Genomic DNA, 19,346 nt, shown 5'->3' with positions numbered 1-19,346 from the left:
GATACTGGCGAAAAAGGTCAATAGACTCTGTCTACTCTTCTTGAAACACCCGCTTTGCAGGTGCTGAGAGAAACATGTTTCATCTGTAACATAATGGAGGACCTCATAAAGTCAAACATCTTATTTCAGCAGGTTTATACTAGGCTAGAACTTCACTCAAGTATAGAAAAAAAATCACACATCAACCAGTTTTATAAATCCATTTTTATTTCCAAATACATTTTAAAAAAACAATGTTCAACATTTGAAAAATATTTAAAACAGGCCTTTGTTTCACTACACCAACACAAAATTGTTTTGGCCTCCACAAAGCAGTGCTGAAAATATAAATACAGTGCAAACCCTCATGATCTGTAAATCCATGAACCAATCCTCTCATGTCTATTCCCTTTCTTGACACTAGAGGTGTCAACACTCTGCATGAGGGGTAAAGGCTATGAGGTTATTTTAGTCTTCCGACACCAAGATCCTTTCACACTGAAAATAATTAAATACTCACTACACACTCTTTTTTTTCTATTGAGACATTTTCAAGAGAAATGATAATTTCAAAATGGTGTAGATTCTCAAACTCAATATTCAACACAAAAGACAACAAAAAAGACAAAACATAACATTCCTCAATGCATGTTATATAACCACCAAGTTAAATACTTAGTACAATTGAGTTTTTTTTGTTTTGTTTTTGTTTTTTTTTTAACAACAAAACGTTATTCAACTGAACAACAATGATCTGTCAGTCACTGGATATCTTGTCATAACAAAAATAATGACACAACACAAATATCTTCAAACCTAAATGACAGTGCTAAATTGACAATTAAGTTCATATAAATTTGAACAAGGTGACACTACAGTTCTCAGGATTACCATACTACGCCTGTTAAAACAGTGGTGTTTAAAAAAATATCATCTAATGTGAACAATCAAATTCAGAAATCTTTAATGATCACATTCTGTAGTAGAGTAGATTTAAACTTGCCCCTCATCCACAAAGGAGTCTTTCTAGACGGCAGCTTGGTTATTCCAGTTCTGCACAGCTCATAATCCAGTAAATTCTTTTCAGGCAGTTCAAGCATATGTGCTGCTGTTTCAACTCATATATGAACTCTTTCATTCTTTTCTAAATCCACTTTTTTTAACCTTCATTGGCCCTGATTTAATTTACTCCTTCACCTTATGATTTGTGCATGCCTTTCTCTGCACCGAAGCAACTTCTATAACCAATGATAATGCACGGTAAAATAATTTAGGAATAGATTACTAAAAATATTTAGATTTTCAAACCCAATATTCACCCAACAGTACCAAAAGTATTGCATAAAAATTATTTTAAAATGTATTAACTTGCATTTGTGAGTTGTGCGGTGGTGGGCAGCCTGTCCGGTATGCAAATATGGTCCCAGTTATGCTCTTTTTTTTCTACCTTTTACTTGCAGTATAGGCATAATCTGTTGGTAACACCGGCTTGCATATCACCAACCAGAGCTATGACTGCTCATCTCAGCATCAACTCCACTCACGTTTCCTCTGCTTCAAAACTGGAGTCTTTGTATCCAGGGTAACCAAGTCTGACGAGTTCAACCAAGTTCGCTGGATGTAAATTTGTGAGATAACTCATTAAAGTATCACTGGCCTGGATTAAGAGTAGCAGTCGTCTAGTCTTTGGGGAAGTTTATATTAAAATTATAATTGTTACTCTCATGTTGTATGACAATCAAACCTTGAATGTTGCCCTTTTATACATTTAAACTGATCAGCACAGAAAACACAAATTTAATCAGTTGTAAATTTGGATCTTGAAACATTAAAGCATTTGACCAAAAATGTGAGATTTTCTCAATTCTCTCAGTTTTGTATGATCTTGTCTTTTGGAATTGTTGACAGTTCCTTGAACCAAAAGATTAAGAAACTGTAACGCATTAGTTTGGGCTTCTAAGTAATTCTTGGATAGCATTCATCGTTTCTTCAAAGTGACTTAAACTAAGCAGTCATTTCAAACTTCTTCCAAAATCCAGTAAATGTTCCTATGTTTTCCCAAAGATTTACCACATCAATAATTCACTTTTTCCATCCCAAATGGAGTACATTTAAAGAATTATAGGAGTCAAATTTCACTGACTTTCTTTCAGGCGTTAATACCCACTGACCTATGAGCGGAGATGTGTGCTTCTCATTGGCCACGCACACACTTTAAAGGGCTTTGATTATGTTTTGGATTTCCCATCTTTGGCCGGAGCATTCCTGTATTAAAAGTTCTCCTTTTATAATTTCCAGACATCTTTTTGTTTGTCTGTTCTTCAGTTCTTTGCCCTAGAAAAAAAGAAAGAATAAGTGTCAGGAATGCTGATGTACAGTATGGCAGCACAATATTCAGACAACCACAGTCCATATTTTCTGCTTTAAATTACTAGTCACCATAAACTCCTCCACCCTCTAATTTCAGAGACACACTGACTTCACTATCCATCTTACTGAAATTTAAATTCCCTTTGCCACATCACTCTCCCAACTTTCATATGCTTGTTTTAATAACAGTTTTCATGTAGTACCTGAGTGAAGTCCCAGTAAATGCCCATTCCTTTCTGCATAGCCTCTTTGCAGTTGAAAAGACCAGGCTCAGTTTCTTTGCTGCCCGTGTCAGTTAAACACCGGTTGTCATTGTACTTGTGGGACTTAATGCCGCCGATGTAGAACTCACCGTTTTCACGGTAATATGTGAACTAAAAAGAGAAAAAGCAAGGAGTTGATAAGTTTTCTGATTATCACTTGTACCACTGGTAACATTTAATGGTGTATCTTGACAGCTACATTTAGCTGCTTCACTTACTTGAGGTCCATAGTAGTAGCAATTGTAGGCGATGGGTGTGTGACCTGGCACCGGGCCTTGGTCCAAACACATGTCAGCATCAAGATTCTTCATCTGTAAGTGGGGGAGGTGATCATTTTGTCAGTAAAAATGTAACACTGTGACAGGAGTGATTCATGAAAATGCACAAATGAATGTGACACCACATGTGGCCCACACCCTGCAATACTGCCTCCACCACACATACTAAGCAATAGATACAACTGAACTCACTCCTCCATAGGCAAGAAGGTTGTCCCAGGGATCCAACTTGGGATACACATTTTCCAGGTACCATTTGAAAGGTTTACAGTTCAACCTTTCTCTGAGATTTTTCCTCTCAGTGATATTTCCAATGTCAATTCCGTGATCCTGCAGAGAATTGTGTATTATTATTGGCAGATTTCAAAATACTTAACCTTCAGTTAAGTGGAAAATATTTTTTTAAAGCTTTTAATTGTGATGAGGTGGTTTAAACACTTGGACTGTTCCTCTTGCATCCTGTGTATAGAGGTATGCAGTATGCCATAAAGAGGGTGGCATTTGCACTTCTTAACCACATTTTAAAGTACCTCAAATGGCAAGTTCCAAGCCAAGTTGATGTTGTGTTTGTATTCATCCATCCAGACTTCTGCTACCCTTAGGGCATTTCTCTTCATAGCAGGGCTCAGGTCAGGTAGGTAGGGCTTGTGGGACCTCTCGATGTGGGCAATCTTGGAGCATGGAACTACTTCAACACTCCCTCCACATGTCCACACCTATATGAGCAAAAATAATCACACTTTTAGCATAAATACTGCTCAAAAACAAAAAAATTGACCAATCAGCATTGATAACTGTAAATATATCATGAGTAAAAACAAAAAGTAAAGAAGAGCTACATAGATGTTTACAATCTGGGCAGTGCCGCTACTCCATATACACATATAACACAATGTTGGTATCTCTCCCTAGAGGGCCCCTACTGCTGTCCCAGCTATTACTTTATCTTTTAAAAAAGTTTAATGATAATGATATTAAAGTGGCCAGGCAATGGATTTGGAAACTGAAATGTGTTGTTTTTACACTTAACATTTCTAAGGATAGAAGAAAATGGATTTAAAGTGTTAGTGAGCATTAGAGGTGCTTGCAGACAGATTTTATTACCTTTGGACTGAGCCAGGCTAGCCGTTTCTCTTGGTTTCTAGTCTGTATGCTAAGCTAAGCTAACCTGCTGCTGGCTGTAGCATCACATTTATTGATGCAACCCCCCACCCCACCTCTTTACGTCATCGCACCAACTGCAGAGTAATGGATAAGACATGATATAGTGTAAGTGAGGCAAAACATCCCTTACATGTTTTTTTGGTAGTATGGCTTTCAAACCGCTCTTGCAGCTCAGGGTTAGGGTTAGGGTTAACAGAGGACAGACTAGCGAGCTCTCTGTATATGAACCCTTTTTTATCCTTTATCAAAGCACTAAGAGTATGTTTACACTATGAATAAGACTATGTGTACAGTAAATATCATATCCCTCTTTGTCTCATAATGTAAATATCCAAGTGATATGCTACAGCATATTATGAATGGCACTCACAAATTGAACATTTAACATATACATTAAAGTGAGAGAAAGAGGCAGAATGATAAGTTAAAACTGGTCAATTGTGTGCTTGTTTTGGATTTAGCTGCCAGAAAGAACTAACTTGCTTGTAAGTAGAGTTACTAATTAAAGAACTCACTTATAAGATCCCATTCGCTGCAGAGCTCTTAATAATACTACGAGGCAGGATTTTACAACTCTGGAAAGTTATTACAGCAGAAATAATTTTATCCTGTGTCTCAATGACTGTAAGTAAACGGTATAATTACCCTGTTCATTTTACAAAGTGGCAGGGGTAATTGTACTGAAACCAGGATCTGTACTCCTTCTTGCTGCAATTTGACCTGGGCCTGTGTGAATCAGGTGTAGGATTTGGTATTAAATTGGTATGGTTTACTCACACGAATTCCCAGCTCAACATTTTCTCCACCGTAGACTTTCATTCCAACATCAAGGCCTCCAATTTCTTCAAGAAACTTCCTGTCAGCAACAAGGATCCCCATGACGGATGGACTCCTGTAGTGAAAGATGAATAGTTACTACTGTACCACTTATATATATTACATCACCATTGCCCGATTATCCAAGATACGATTATGCCCGATTATCCAAGATACGATTGATAAGATGTGATATACTAGAAAACAAGACTGATCAATCTCACTTACTTCCCAGGCAGTGAGGCGTCATTGAGCTCGTAATACTCAGGTGTAAAACCTTCATACATGCACCACAAAGCCCAGTCGAAGGCATGTGCTGCGGGTTGGTACTGAATAACCTTGAGGTCATCGAAGTTGACTCTGTCAAACACAGGAGACACCACCACCGTTCGGTCAGCTTTGATCTGTGTCAGAAGGGGTTCAGCCCTGCATGAGGGGAAGGAAGGAGAGGCTGTTTTCACATTCATTTTCTTCATTTAAAGCTTCACACGAAAGGATTTTCCTTTTCTGGTTGCTGCTGGTTTTCATATTCCTCTGTCTCTCTGCACAAAATGTCCATAAGTTATGAATGGCAGCTGGAATTTGTTGTGCACAAGTGCCAGTCACGCCATGGTTGGATCAATAACTACTGAGATTAGGCTTCTTAAACAGGTAGAGCGGACCGAGCCAATTTTTGTTTTGTATGCTTTAATGTCTCATAATCTCAGTTTCATTTTTATACAACCTTAAGTGAACACTGGTGCAGAATTTGAAAGGTGGAGGAAGCTTGAGAATAAGAAATGTTCTATACAGATACGGAGCTGGCAAATAATTTGTTGGGTGGGTGAGAAACTATGATGTAGCAGACAGAAAACATTTATTTTTTCCATATTCTTACCACATATCATGGACTTCAATGTGTGCGTCCAGGATGGCCACAACGTCGGCAGTGGCAGCCCTCATCCCAGAAGCCCTGGCATAAGCAAGCCCTAGCTGCTCGGTATGCCTCACTCTTGTGATACGAAGACTTGGGTTCTCCTGCTCAAGCGACTTCACGTACAGGTCAAGGTCTCCCTTCAGGTTCTCTGATTTGACAGAAAAAAATGTGGGGGCACATATTTTGAGATTGGGGCCAAACAGGCTCAACAGTTACAGCGTATACTATGGTGCCTTTAGAGGAGATGATACCAGTGACGTTTTTTTTTTCTTTTCTGGTAACCGGAATGCAAAACCAATCCAGCGCCACACCATCACTATTTAAAGCTTTGAGAATACTAATGCAGTGCCATTGTAGTACATTGTACAGGGTTTTATGTGCCTTTAGATCAACAGTTTGACATTTTGTGAAATACGCTTATTCACTTTCTTGCTGAGAGTTAGATGAGTAGATCGATACCACTCTCACATTTGTATTACTACCACCAGCAACCAGTTAGCTTCGCTTAGCATAGCCTTAGTTAGCCTGGCTCTGTCTAAAGGTAACAAAACCCACCTACCAGCACCTCTAAATCACCAATAAACACATATCTCATTTGCTAAATGAGTACAAAACCCTGTAATGTAAAAATGTCAATTTAAGGTGATACTAAGGATTATGTGCAGAAGATTTCTTGGCTGTGAGCAATGACTTTCTGAATTCTTGTTGTCACTGTAGGTTGCCAGGCAACGAGTGGAGACTTCAGGAAGTCACTGTGCCATCCAAGACATAGTCCAGCATATAAACTTCTGTAAAACCACAAATTGACGTTTTTACACTACATTTTTTATGTGGATTAAACAAACCAAATATAGCGTGTTAATTAGTGAACTTTAGAAGTGCTGGCAGACAGACTTTTTCACCTTTGGACAGAGCTGGGCTAGCTGTTTCCAGTCTTAATCTAAGCTAAGATAACCAGTTACTGGCTGTAGCCTTACAACAGTATCGATTCTCTCATGCAAATCTTGGCAAGAATGTGAATAAACGTATTTTGCAAAATGTCGAACAATTGCTTTCAAGCTGCAAATTAAGCTGACAAAATTAATCATCATTAATTAAGCAACTAATCATTAATGATTAATCATCATTAATCATCTGGAGCACCTGGAGATTATATAGGAGTGTTTATCATCAAAATCTTATCTCTTTGTAACCAACCAACCATTAGAGCTATTGTCATCCACCAATATTATCTCCTTCAGCAGGTTTTGTGGGGTGCGGTCGATGATGCTGCGCAGGGCTCTTTTGATGACAGACAGGGCCTCATTCAGGTAGATCAGCACTACTCCAAGACTCGGTAGGTCCTTTGGATAATTCTTTGTCAAACACCTGTTCAGAAACAGAATATCTCAGTTGTCTTTTGCATCAGGATGTTGTGCAAATGCTTTAGCTCTTGAAAGAGTGAAGAGTGAAAGTGGAATGAAAGGACTAACAAATGATGAACAGACAGAAAGATGTACCTTGGATCCCTGGTATCTGGAAGAGTTCGATCTAGAGGAAGGCGGTCGCTGAGAAAAACGTTGTATCCATAATTCTCAAACAAGGCCTGTGCCTCTCTTTGGTCATCTTCAGACAGATTTTCCCCCCACTCCCTGAACAGGGCAGAGTCAGGGAACAATTTATGGGACTTTTTCTGAGCAGGGGTCTCCTTGTCCTGGATCTGTTCTCTGGGTTGCTCTTCCTGCTCTGGCTGCTTTTTGACTGGTGGTAGTTCGACTTTGCCCTCTTCGAGCATTTTCTGCATGGCATCCTGCTTTTTCTCAAAAGCTCGGAGTGCATCATCTTGACAAATTTGAAAGATTAAGGGTGACACGAAGAGAGAAAAATGAGACAGAGGCATGATCATACATGAAAAGTATTAACTTGTAGTTGAATGCATTTCTGGCTACATGTAATGTTATTTACCAGTTTTCTCAATCAAAGAAAGCATTTTCCTCAAATTTAATATTCTTTTTCTCTTGATTGATGGATTTTTTTGATTATTATAAATTAGGTGTTATAGCAGCTCAAGTGACAGACTAGATAAAGAAAATGTGTTAAAAAAGAGCAAATGAAAAAAAAAAACATTAATCAATCAATCAAACTTTATTTGTATAGCACCTTTCATATAGGTTAGTGTTCAAAGTGTTTCACAGATGGCTGATAAGCTGATACGACAGAAGTGTAGACTGTAAAAACAACAAAAAAGACGAAAACAAAAAATAATTTCGGACCAATGCAAGCAAGAAAATAAAAATGATGAAAATGTAATTAAAAGTTATAACAACAGTAATAGAAGTAAAATAAAGTGAAATAAGAAATAGATTAAAAAACTAGATAAAATAGATTAAAAAGACAAAACAAAGACAAATGAAATTGATGAGGGATAAAAATATATAATATGAATTTTTATTAATATTATTATAAAGAATATAATATAGAATTTATTTTATTCTATATTATATATATAATAATATAGAATAAAATTTTACAACATAAATACAATAAAATAAGTCAATAAAGTAAATAATGTCTATAAATCATTCTTAATCAAAAGCCAGGTGAAGAAGTCGGTTTTAAGTTTAAAGATTTCAACACTTCCAGCTGCTCTTACATCCATTTTTCTCATTTTAAGTAGTGCAACAGCATCAAGGGCTGTAGCCAACTTATTGTTGAATGCATTAAATCCAGATGAAACTGCATTTTGAGATCTAACTTCCGTATCATGATGCATTTCCAAGAGAAACAGGACAGACAGGTTTGATGTAAATGTTGAAAAGTGGGCTTGTCATAATTAATCTTAGCTCTGTGCTGCTAAAAGTTGAAGTTTGATTAATGGGTAGATGTCATGATATTATTGGTTGAAATTGGTTGGTTCAAGCCTGTGTAAGCACATGTCATTTGTTTCACAGGAGAAAAACATGATTGAATTTTATTGTAATTATTGGAATTTATTGGAATGCAAAGAAAGTGATTTTTTTTCTTTCATTTTTTGGTTATATATTATTAAATAGATATAGATATGACTGGGTATGTGATCTCAATTTTAAGGAGTTAAGGAGTGTTAAGTAAATTGACTCAAAAATTCACTTCAGGAGTAAGATACCTTGTTTTTTTACCACTTGCTCTATAGAAGTTGGCAGTGTACAATAAAAGTTATTAAAAGAAAAAAAAAAGTGGTGGTTTCAGAGAGCCAAGTCAACAACAGAAGAACCATTCATGTTCAACCCCTATGAAATTACCGGGGCCAAATTGTGACCTTGGTTATGAGTTGGCTCATTAATGCTGTTTAAAATCCACTCTAATACAGTATATATAATAAATCCTTGACTTTGTTATCTGTCTTATTATCAACATCTATATTAAAATCACCAATTAAAATGGAACTATCATATTTAGCGTCAATGCATGTGAAAAATTCAGACAACTCAACATAAAAAAGTAGAGAGACAGTTTTTGCAATCTGTAGATTGTTACAGTGAACAATGGTGGCTGATAGTTCAAGGTTACTGCATTATACTCAAAGGAAGAAAACGCTACAAGGTCAGCGTCTCTAGAATTAGGAGAATTTAACCATGAACACAATAAACAATATAAAATAGTGAAGTAAATATATACAAACCTTATAAAGAGGGCTTGTTTCGTATAATAACTGTTTGAATCCTTTCCTCAAAAGAGATAACCTCCCATTAAAAACCATTTATAAAACCACAACACTCCAAGCATATTCCCTCTCTGAATGAATAAATTACAAATCTAATATTCTCTTCATTAGTCGTCATTTTCAATCATACAAACGATTTAAGCTTAAAATACCTTTCAGGTGTTTGAGGTGTAGTGAACTAACAATTATTCCACTGTGAAGTTAAGCCAAATTGAGCCTAATTTTCTTCCCACTTCCTCATTGTGTTTTGCAGTAAAAGAAAAAACACAGTAGCAGATTAATCATCGCCTGGACTCACGGAGATCACTGATGCTCGCCTTCAGGTCAGATAAACTCCTGCTTATGCGCCGTGTGTCCGACTCTGTGTCAGTGTCCATTGTGCGCTCATATCCACTCTTCAGAAACATGCCCATGTAGAGGAAGGCCCCAATAACTCCCAAGATGAGGACCGGCCGCTTTACCCACACTGCCCTCATCCTGACCCCTCCAGCGAGACAGTCAAATCTCAGATGACACACACGCACGCAGCGAGGCAAACTGAGATTACTAGACTGACGGGTTCAAACAGACAGTTGGAGAAAAAAAAAACATGACGGTATTTTGTGATAGAAGGTTAGAACCCCGCAAGGTGTGTGAGACCTGCCCTTCCCCTGCTGCAGGTCCATGTGAGGCGCAGGTGTTTCTAATTAATGGGCTGACATCAGGATGACACCTACATACCATGCCCCACCGCATAAGGGCACAGGAGGACAAATCTCAAGCAGAAAGTATGTGACACAGATCATGCGTTAAATAAACAGTCAGGTACTTTATTTTCATGTGTTGTTTTCCTCCCAATTGAAAGCCAGTCAGAGGACCCTTTTTTCCTGAACAATATCGTTCGGGAAACACCATTGAGTGTCTTCCAGGTGCTTAGATACATGCTTAAACAAAGTAATAGGTCACATTTGTTTAACATGCACAGTAAATGCTCAAAATTTCACGGGAATTTATATGCAAGTGGCTCCATGAGGCTTAGGCACTTGTCCTTTGTGCTAAATGTTATTGTAAGTGAGTCGGGGGACCACCAATTAAATTCATCTTAAGTGGAACATGAACCTCTGAACCACATTTCATGGCAATAAATCCAACAGCTGTGGAGATATTTCCCTAAAAAACGCAAATGTTCAAACTTTATAAGCACATAGGTCTATACATTGCTGCGATGTCTGCCCAAGATGGTTGATCAGGCTCCATGAAGCATCGTCTGTTGAGAGTTCTGTAGTATTATTGTGTGATGAAAACCTACGTTGCAACAATGTAAAATTGATGAAGGGGTGATATAATCCCAGTTTCTTGGGCATGAATTGTTTTTCTTTTTTTGTTCAGACTGGTTCAGACTGGACCAGGGAGAAGCAACAGGCAGATGGCAGCTTCTCATCTATCTAATGCTTGTTAACATAATTTCAGAAGGTTTAAGCTTGCTAATACCATCAAATAGGTGTCTGCTAGCTTTTTAGCCGGGCAAACGTTAGCTAAAAGAATAGACAGCTACGTTAGCTAGCATTAACCTCTTAAGAATGCAGAAAAGCTAGTTAAGTTTTGCAGAAGTGATGACCTCAGTCTATTGACAAGAAAACTGAAGAATGTTTGTCTACGTGTTAAAGATTCCCATCAGACGTAAAATACTTCGATTAATAGTGTGATATGGTTTTTTCCATAAAAGCAGTTCAAATATCTTGTTAAAATCCTTTAAATAGCATGTACTCCTTCTCTTCATTAAAAATCCCAGTGTTTATATATGTAAATATATTTCATGTCATAAGTTTAACTGCTGGACCCAAGATGTTTCCTACTTCACTGTAAAGTCCATTTTCAGCGTTTGTGCACTGGAGGCTTCAAGTTTCCACATCACACTTGTTTAAGTTGAATATTGGACCAGAACTGGCTCCAATTTATTTGTGTTGTCACAAATCCTGCTCATAGGCTATCCCTTAAAATATGATTTTCAATGAGCACAGAGAAACTTCTAGTGTCAAACTCTGCACATACATCATTCTGCACAGTGAAACTCAAACATTCAACTGTAGGAACAAGAAGAAAAACCTGCAGAATGTTTACTCACACTGAGTCCTAAACCAACTAAACAACGTTACTCCTTTTATGCACATCAATCATTTCTTTGAACATTGATTTGGGTACTGACATTCAAATATTACACAGTGTGAATTCACTCTCAGCTCAGAATCAAACCTCTGCAGGTTGTTACAGCAGCTTGTTGGTCTTGGAGGGGACATGTTTGTAATATGGTCATCTTAAATAAAAAAAAAGATTAAGACATATAATCACCTCATATGTCTCATGATGTGATTGGTCACACTCATGGAACATTCCTATCTGGAGGTTATTAATATTTCTGTAGTGGTTCACCTGCAGACTGCAAACTAAATGTAGTTTGAAAATTAGTGTTAAAATTCAGTGAAGATGTTTAAAGATGCAATATATGACATTCAGGCCCATTAGATGTCACACTACCACCAGTAATTAAGAAAGTTTGTTACCCGGCCATAATGTTGGAAACAGACAGGAAGGACTCACATACACTAACATGCACGCACAGCTAGAACAGCTACCAAAACACAGAACAGAGAACCTTGGAATGTCATCTATTGGACTTTTAAATTTAGTACATTTACTCTCAGTTGTTGAAATAAAGTCACTGAATGCTGTTGAGCCAAGATCCAAATAGACGTCTAAACATTTACTCTTAGTTTGAACCTCGATGCCTTTTCAACTGCAAATCCCCAAACTCATTATTGCTGGTACAGACTGTGAGCTTACAATCATGTCTCTTTGTAACATATCTATTATCTGATTTATCTCTCTATATCTTTTTAATCTTCAACTATATTTTTCATCCTCAGTCGCTGCCCTGTGTTGTGTCCCTGTCAGATTATAGCTGAATCCATATATGCTAAAATGTACATATATGTCCCCACCTTATTTTTGTATTTGTACATAAAAATATTATACACAGTAAGCTTCCGCCACTTTATGATCCACTATTCAAGTCTGGTAAATTATGAATTAATGGACAACACTCAATAAAACTTTATTGCGTTAACTTATTGACTCACGTTCTGTCACTGCTACCTAAGATCAATGTTCACACTCTGCCCACACTCATTCATGTTCCTACCGTCACTGGATTAAATTGGAGACTCTGGCTTTTATTTACTTGTTGCTATGGCGAATTGTAATATCGGAGCTCCATTGCTGATGGCTTTTTTCATTCACCACACACACACACTGAACTCAGAGTCAACATGCTCAGAGTTGATTGAACAAACACTGATCAGCTGTTCTTCACTAAGTTCGTTGTGTTTCATTATTGACCCTTTTCCCCGCTCTGACTCAGGTTATGGATTAGTATGGAGGCTCTGCCTTTTATTAACCTGTTGCCATGGTGAATCGTAGTTTCAGAGCTCCATTGATAGTGGGTTTTTTCTTTTACCACACACAAGCTTAGCTCAGAGTGAACATACTCTGAGTTGATTGAACTCTGATCAGTTGTTCTGGAACCAAAAATCTCATCAATCTTGCCATCTCAGGTTCATCAACTCATAGTTCAGAGTGAGGCTCAGAGTTTGTTAAACCATCTGGAATAGACCCCTGAAAGGGACCACTGAGAGAACTGTGAAGCAGCATTTAGCCTGTTATAGTGTTTCATTACAACATAAAAAGACCTGTGATGATAAATGCACACCAAGTTCAAAGAAATGTGTGTTAAATAAGGGATAATCAAAGAGTGGGTGTGCGTTGAATGGTTTTAAGGTACAACGTGAAGGTGTTTAATTCATCAATACAGAAATAACAACTGAGTCACAGAGAGAGAAAGTGGACTATCATACATTAAGCATTTTGGTAAATAGGCAGGAATGTATAATGTTTGCTTACAAAAGTTCACTAAAAATGGTTTTGCTGTGACAATCACATATTGAACATTGTGTTCCACTATGACACTTTCTGTAGGCTGCATAGCACATTTCCAGCCAGCTATGATTATTGTTGATCTGACATCAGCCATCTTGTAAAATACATACAGAGAATGGCAAGGTGTGTCCAAAATACAAGCACATACAACACTCTCTACACATACTCCACCACACATTTTATGGTACTTTATCATTGGTTGAGATCTCTTGCATGAATTTTGTATGAACCATAAAAAATATTTTCAATGATTAACTAGCCAGTTCCTGCCACATGGTTGGTTTACACAATTTGACATTTGCTGTTGTTAGCTTGGTTATTTTCATGACTCAAAAACCCTGAAGAAGCTAAGATGTGTTGAAACATTGATCTACAGAGTGTAAAAATTAAAACATTGAATCTGAGTTATGAGTGTGTGCTTCTCTTGTCCTTTTTTACACATCGGTCTGCACATTTACAGATTTATGTGCGCATTTACAGATCAGTGTACACATTTACAGATTTGTCAAAAACAAATCTCAATACTCTTGCAAATCTGATAGGCTTAGAGCAAACTAAGTCACACTTCAGATAACTTCACTGATCAAACATAGATTAATTAACCAACAAGCAGGAGATAAGGAATGTTAGTGAGACACCCAGACAACAACCCATGGTTGTTGCATTGGCACCTGCAAAATGCAGGACTAAGGATAAGGGTCGTACTGGCATGTGTAGGGGGTATAGCAGATGTCAGGGTGGTGTATACATCAGCCTGCTGTTTCATCCTCTGGGGACCAAGAATATCTACAGAATTTTATGCCAATACATTTAATACTGCTGGTAGCATAGCTGAAAAAAATGTGGCAATGGAAACTTTCAGTTCAGGTCACACTCACTGAGGACATGGATATACCACCATTGATTGAAAAGGTTTTGAAAACATAGCACAATTTTGCTTTTGCCGCTTTGTAAACTGAAAAACATTTTGGTGTTTGTGTTCCCTGGTGTCAACTGGCACCATTGTTTCTGACAATCCAACTAAACAATTGAGAAAAACTGTAGTATGATCAATACCACAATGGAAAAATGCCCCAATGTTTAAGTCTTGCTTTCAAAGTTTTACTTAAGTAGGGAACTATTATCTTATCCTATTATGATGACAAGCAGTTCAAATTGTAGACTTAAATTGTCTTCAATTCTAAGTGTGAATGTGTTTGCCTGACTCTGGTCAGGTGATCTGTTTTCTCTGCTGTGATCTGATGTATCCAGCATACATCAGATCAGATAAGATCCAGTCCGCCAGTAACCCTGAACAAGATACTGTAAGTAGGTATTGAAAATGAATGCTGGGATTAATGTATTCTATTATAGTAATTGTTTCTGCACATGCATTGAGTAAACTGGTTGGCAAGTGGCTACTTGCATCAACTCCACAAAAAAGGTAATGAATAATAATTATGACTAATACATATTTACAGTGAGTTACTGTGTTGTATTAACAAAAATGCCATATAGATTATATGTTATTTCTTTCCTGTATGTTACAGGTTAGATGCAGACTATTTCCTGCTGAGGCACAGGTAGGAAATGAATGAATCTGATCATAAAAGCATTTACACCTTTTTACATAATTTTGTTCATATGACGTCAAGACTATTTGTTATTTGATTTTTAGTTTCAGTCTTTTTCAGTTCCTATCAATTATTTATAAGCTCACAATCCATTACCAGTTAAGTACAAAAGACAGAAAGAGACTCTGCTCAAAGTTGCACCCACATAGGTGTCTGTTCTTTGGAAGTCTGGATAGTTACTTCAGTATGACACATTGTTCATTGATGTGTCACCTGTGACTTACATAGGCTATGTTGCACAACATGATGCCACAAAGAACAGCACAACATATTGTTAATCTGATGAAATAAAGGTAATAGAAATAGGACTTGACTAGACACATTTGTTGGAAATGGGTGTGGGTTCTTTCCACAGTGCACTGATTGGGCCTCATGTATGCATGTTTTCTTATTTTTCTCTTATATTTGTTCTTGCACAAAGCAATAAGATAAAAATAAGAAAATCCTACGTGGGATTCAACAAACTCTCTTTACTGCCTGAACTAGGAGTGACAGAAGGAGACCTGAAACAATTAGAGAATATGAATCCAGCTAACATGCCATCAGAACAGCTTTGCACTGTGACAGAAATAAAGAGGGAATGAGTTAGATGCTAAAAAAACATCTTTCTAAAGCAAAGTGGTCCATGATGGGAGGCGGTCATGTGGCAGTCACAGAGATATTAGAGGAAGTGATGTTACACTGTCAGCTGAAACACAAGATGATACTGGAGTTGCAAATGTAGAAGTTGGTGTGCTAATTTATGGCCATAAAAATCATAAAATCTACAAACCTTTTAAACAAATTGGCAGCCATGATGGTGAAAATATGGTAAATAGAATATACATTTTGCATTTATTTTGTTTTACTTACAGTATTATTAAATTTTTGTTAATTTTGGTATCATAGTTAAATTCCAAATTCATTCAGATTAGGGCATTATAACTGCAAGTCAAACAAGTGTTTGTCCTCAGTCAAGAAAGGCAGAGATGATCTATTCATGACATGTATGACAGGTCTGGATCACTCGCAAATATCGTCTATACCTAAGAGAAAATTCTATGTATGAGAAAAGTGATGAATGCCACGAATGTACTTAAATCACTCCTACGTGCGTTTTGAGAACTGCCCACTGTTACCTAAGGATTCAAGAATTTATTACTAAACTTACAGAAGCTGAAGAGAAAGATGTCCATTAGTCCAAAGATGTCTACAGAGGTGTTTCTGAGCCCTGTGCACATACAGTACCAGTCAAATGTTTGGACACACTTACTCATTCAAGAGAATGGCAAGGTGTGTCCAAAATTTTGACTGGCACTGTATCAGTGTGGTCAGACTTGTATTTGCATTTTGCACATTGGATCACAAATATCTATCCATTATGGTTACCACCTTATCTTGTGCAGGATCCCAACTCACACACCGAAAAGGCGTGTGTAGTCATAGTGAATCATAGAAATCAACAAAATTGTTATTTGAACTTGTAGTAAGGCTGCAAAGTTATCTTTTATGTCCACCGGCCAAATGGCTGGTGACACATTTTTCCAGTCACTCAATAGATACCATTATTTTTTCAGCTAGTGAGTGAAGCAAATCTGCCAGCCGCTTGCCTATTATCATTATCATTATTATTTACTATAAAAAGGATTTGAACCTCTCACCAGATCTGTCGTTGAACTGTATAGACAGTTCATCTGTGACACAGTGTGTAGAAATATGTGTTGTGTTGCCCAATCAGTTAAACTGAGCACTGTTGGAATAAAATATTTTCAAGGGCAGTCAGAGCAATAACTGCAATCGACAAACTCAAACAGCACTCAAGGCATGGCTATTTTTATTTTATTTCAAGTTTGTATCAATTAGTAAAAAAGTATATGAAATTCAGTTTGAAGCTTCAGCCTCCTTCTGCTCCTCTTCTGACAAGTCATCACCCCACATGGCAAACAGGAAGGAGTCTGGATACAACTTTGGCGCCACAATCTTTTCTTCATTGGTGGAAGTCTTTTGGTCTATCAACATTGCTTTGGTGGATTGTGTTCATAAAATGACAGAGTGAGGTTGGAAAAGGAAATGATTAAACATGTTATTCAGAGAATTTCCTGGTAGAAGTATAAATCTGTTTGGCAACTATCAAAAGCTAATCAATGTCACTTACTCTTCTAGCACTTGTTTTCTCAGTAAAATCAAATGTAGCATACAACATCTTGCCACTTAGTCTTATCTCCTTGTCCATTACAGACTTACATTCTCAAAGTGTGTTTGAACATGAAGCACATGTTGGCCATGTGTTATTTTACAATCTTTCATTATGAAACAAAATGTACTAATTATATAGACATTGATGGTGGCTAACTAGCAATACACATGACCGTGTCTCTGACAGATTTTAAAACTTACCAGAAACTCCAGTTTTTTTCTGTGTTTTTCCTCGGTTTCTCTTCTTTTCTTGTTAAGCAGAGTCGAAAAGCCTCAGGATATGCGCACGTTTCACTCAAATTGAAACACTCGTAAAAACAATTTCACCTCGATCCGCCCAGTGTGATATCGCTTATATTCGTGTCTTTTAACTTTTGCGTTAAGACTGAACACCGGTGGAGTTTATCCCATACACACAGAGAATTCTCAGTTCTGATGGCTGGCAGGTGTCCATTAATGTCTGTAATGGACAGTATAACCAGGCACCTCTGACGCATGTGTTTTTTTACCCTTCTAAATTAATAAACATTAAACTGTTCATAAAGACAGTGATGGAGCTTTGAATTTGTGATGTACACATTTAGTTTGTATATCCGATTTAAAAAAAATCAAGTCTGCTTGAAATTTGCAAAATTCTGTAAGTTTAAAATTATCTGGAAGACTTTTTGCAACAGCTTGCAAAACTTTGGGTTAAAGAGCCATTCTGAATGAAAAGTCCTTTTGCTTTTGATACTACTTTGTGGTATTGCTTCTTTTTCTGAGGAATCTCACTGCATGTTGTAGTTGTTTTAGTGAAGGGAGAAAAGTTTGTCAAAAGATAGTTCATTTGTATCTAAAATATATGGACTATTAATGATAATGAGAAGAATCAAAAGTGCAAGAAGCTGATAAGTGATAAAATATGTCTTGTTCTGATTTAGCATGTAGTTAAAGAGGATAAATTTGAACAGTAATTGAAAAACCGAGCCACAGTATTACACAATGTGCTGAGGAAATAAAGCATTTCTAGAGAGCTGAACTAGTCAGTCTGGGAAACTCAGTAATCTCTTGTCTCATACATCAAAAAGGTGAATGAGGTGACCTGGTCTGTGATTACTCATCAAACTGTAAATCAAAGCTATGCGGTGAACTATAAATTCCACCCACAATGATCAATACAGCCGCTGTTGTAAAACCTAGTTGGCAAAGATGTTCAATTTATTTACATTTTAATGTCATTTGCACTGGATTAACAATGTGGCTCTCATTCATTTAAGCTCAGCAACTGTAATTGTAGCTAAAGCACCTGTGCAGGCATTGAAATGAAAGTGTTGTACTGTACAATTATCTACTCAAGTTAATATAATTAGGTTTACTTCATTTCAAATCCACTGTAAGCCAGAACTTTTGAAGTTTTCTTCTGAACTGGTACTTACCCAGCTTGTATAGGATCTGTTCAATCTTGTCCAGTTTCCTTCTCACAACATCTTCACCTGTGGGTCCTTGTGAAAAAAAACTGTCTGTTTTCAGAATCGCAATCATGTAGGTGATGATGTATGTTAAGATTAAAAGCGCTCCAATTATTCCAGCTCTTCGCATGTAGTATGTCCTCATTGTGGTTTTCTCACGAAGGATCAAATCAATGTCATTCTGTCCTGTGAGCCGGCAACTCTTCTCTCCACAGACTTTACAGCTGTACAATAAAGCAATCTTATCTTACTTAGATTAATTTAGTCTTTCTATTGACAGTTGTTTAAGTCTGTTAAAAATCTAATAAATAGCATGATTTAATAAGGCAGACGCAGGAGCAGTCAGCACACTGCTTTTAAAGGAAACAACAGGTAGTACTACCTTACTGACTTGAGGGTGGAAGGGTGGACTCATTTGACTCTATCAAGGTAATATAATAGAAGGTACAAAGTACACTCCAGTACTTAGTGCAACTTATTTACTAGGGTATCTTTGGTGTCGATTACTGTTTTTTTTTTTTTTATGAAAGTTTTTATTAATAGCACTACTGAAGTTCAGTATGTTACTGGCACAATCATTGTATAACCATCTATTTGTAGTCTAGTCTTGTTTTTTTCTATTTAGTCTATTGTATTTAATTTGGCTGTTTAATTGTATTGTTCTTACCTA

General features: G+C 37.0%; 1 protein-coding gene and 1 long non-coding RNA gene across 3 annotated transcripts; both read right to left on the bottom strand.

The window, feature by feature from the left end:
- Positions 1-186: 186 nt before the first annotated feature.
- On the bottom strand, positions 187-19,057 carry LOC137182712 (probable polypeptide N-acetylgalactosaminyltransferase 8). 2 transcript variants are annotated; one of them, XM_067589090.1, is made up of 11 exons: positions 18,644-19,057; positions 7,286-7,607; positions 6,988-7,154; positions 5,748-5,934; positions 5,099-5,296; positions 4,832-4,946; positions 3,421-3,606; positions 3,083-3,220; positions 2,831-2,923; positions 2,553-2,723; positions 187-2,313 (listed from the first exon to the last, which is right to left on the bottom strand). In XM_067589090.1, exons 1-11 carry the CDS (start codon positions 18,819-18,821, stop codon positions 2,194-2,196), a joined length of 1,875 nt encoding a protein of 624 aa, XP_067445191.1. In that variant the 5' UTR covers positions 18,822-19,057; the 3' UTR covers positions 187-2,193. The 2 variants fall into 2 exon arrangements, with proteins under 2 accessions (XP_067445191.1, XP_067445190.1); XM_067589089.1 differs by lacking the exon at positions 18,644-19,057 and adding an exon at positions 9,767-10,367.
- Positions 16,864-18,087, bottom strand: LOC137182713 (uncharacterized). Its single transcript, XR_010928365.1, has 2 exons — positions 17,430-18,087; positions 16,864-17,053 (listed from the first exon to the last, which is right to left on the bottom strand). It is a non-coding gene; the product is annotated as an uncharacterized lncRNA (long non-coding RNA).
- Positions 19,058-19,346: the final 289 nt, after the last annotated feature.

The sequence above is a fragment of the Thunnus thynnus genome, chromosome 5 (genome assembly GCF_963924715.1).
Source record: "Thunnus thynnus chromosome 5, fThuThy2.1, whole genome shotgun sequence".
Classification (NCBI taxonomy): Eukaryota; Metazoa; Chordata; class Actinopteri; order Scombriformes; family Scombridae; genus Thunnus; species Thunnus thynnus.
Note: the sequence above shows the minus strand (reverse complement) of the source record. Positions and strands in the feature narration are given on the sequence as shown.

What these genes read in the sequence shown, in the direction of transcription:
- LOC137182712 (XM_067589090.1), bottom strand. Translation starts at nt 18,821, where the DNA reads ATGAGGACATACTACATGCGAAGAGCTGGAATAATTGGAGCGCTTTTA. An exon ending in GACGCCTCACTGCCTGGGAA is followed by an intron (nt 4,947 to 5,098) that starts GTAAGTGAGATT and finishes CTTTCACTACAG; the next exon opens with GAGTCCATCCGTCATGGGGA. An exon ending in ATGTTGAGCTGGGAATTCGT is followed by an intron (nt 3,607 to 4,831) that starts GTGAGTAAACCA and finishes TTGCTCATATAG; the next exon opens with GTGTGGACATGTGGAGGGAG.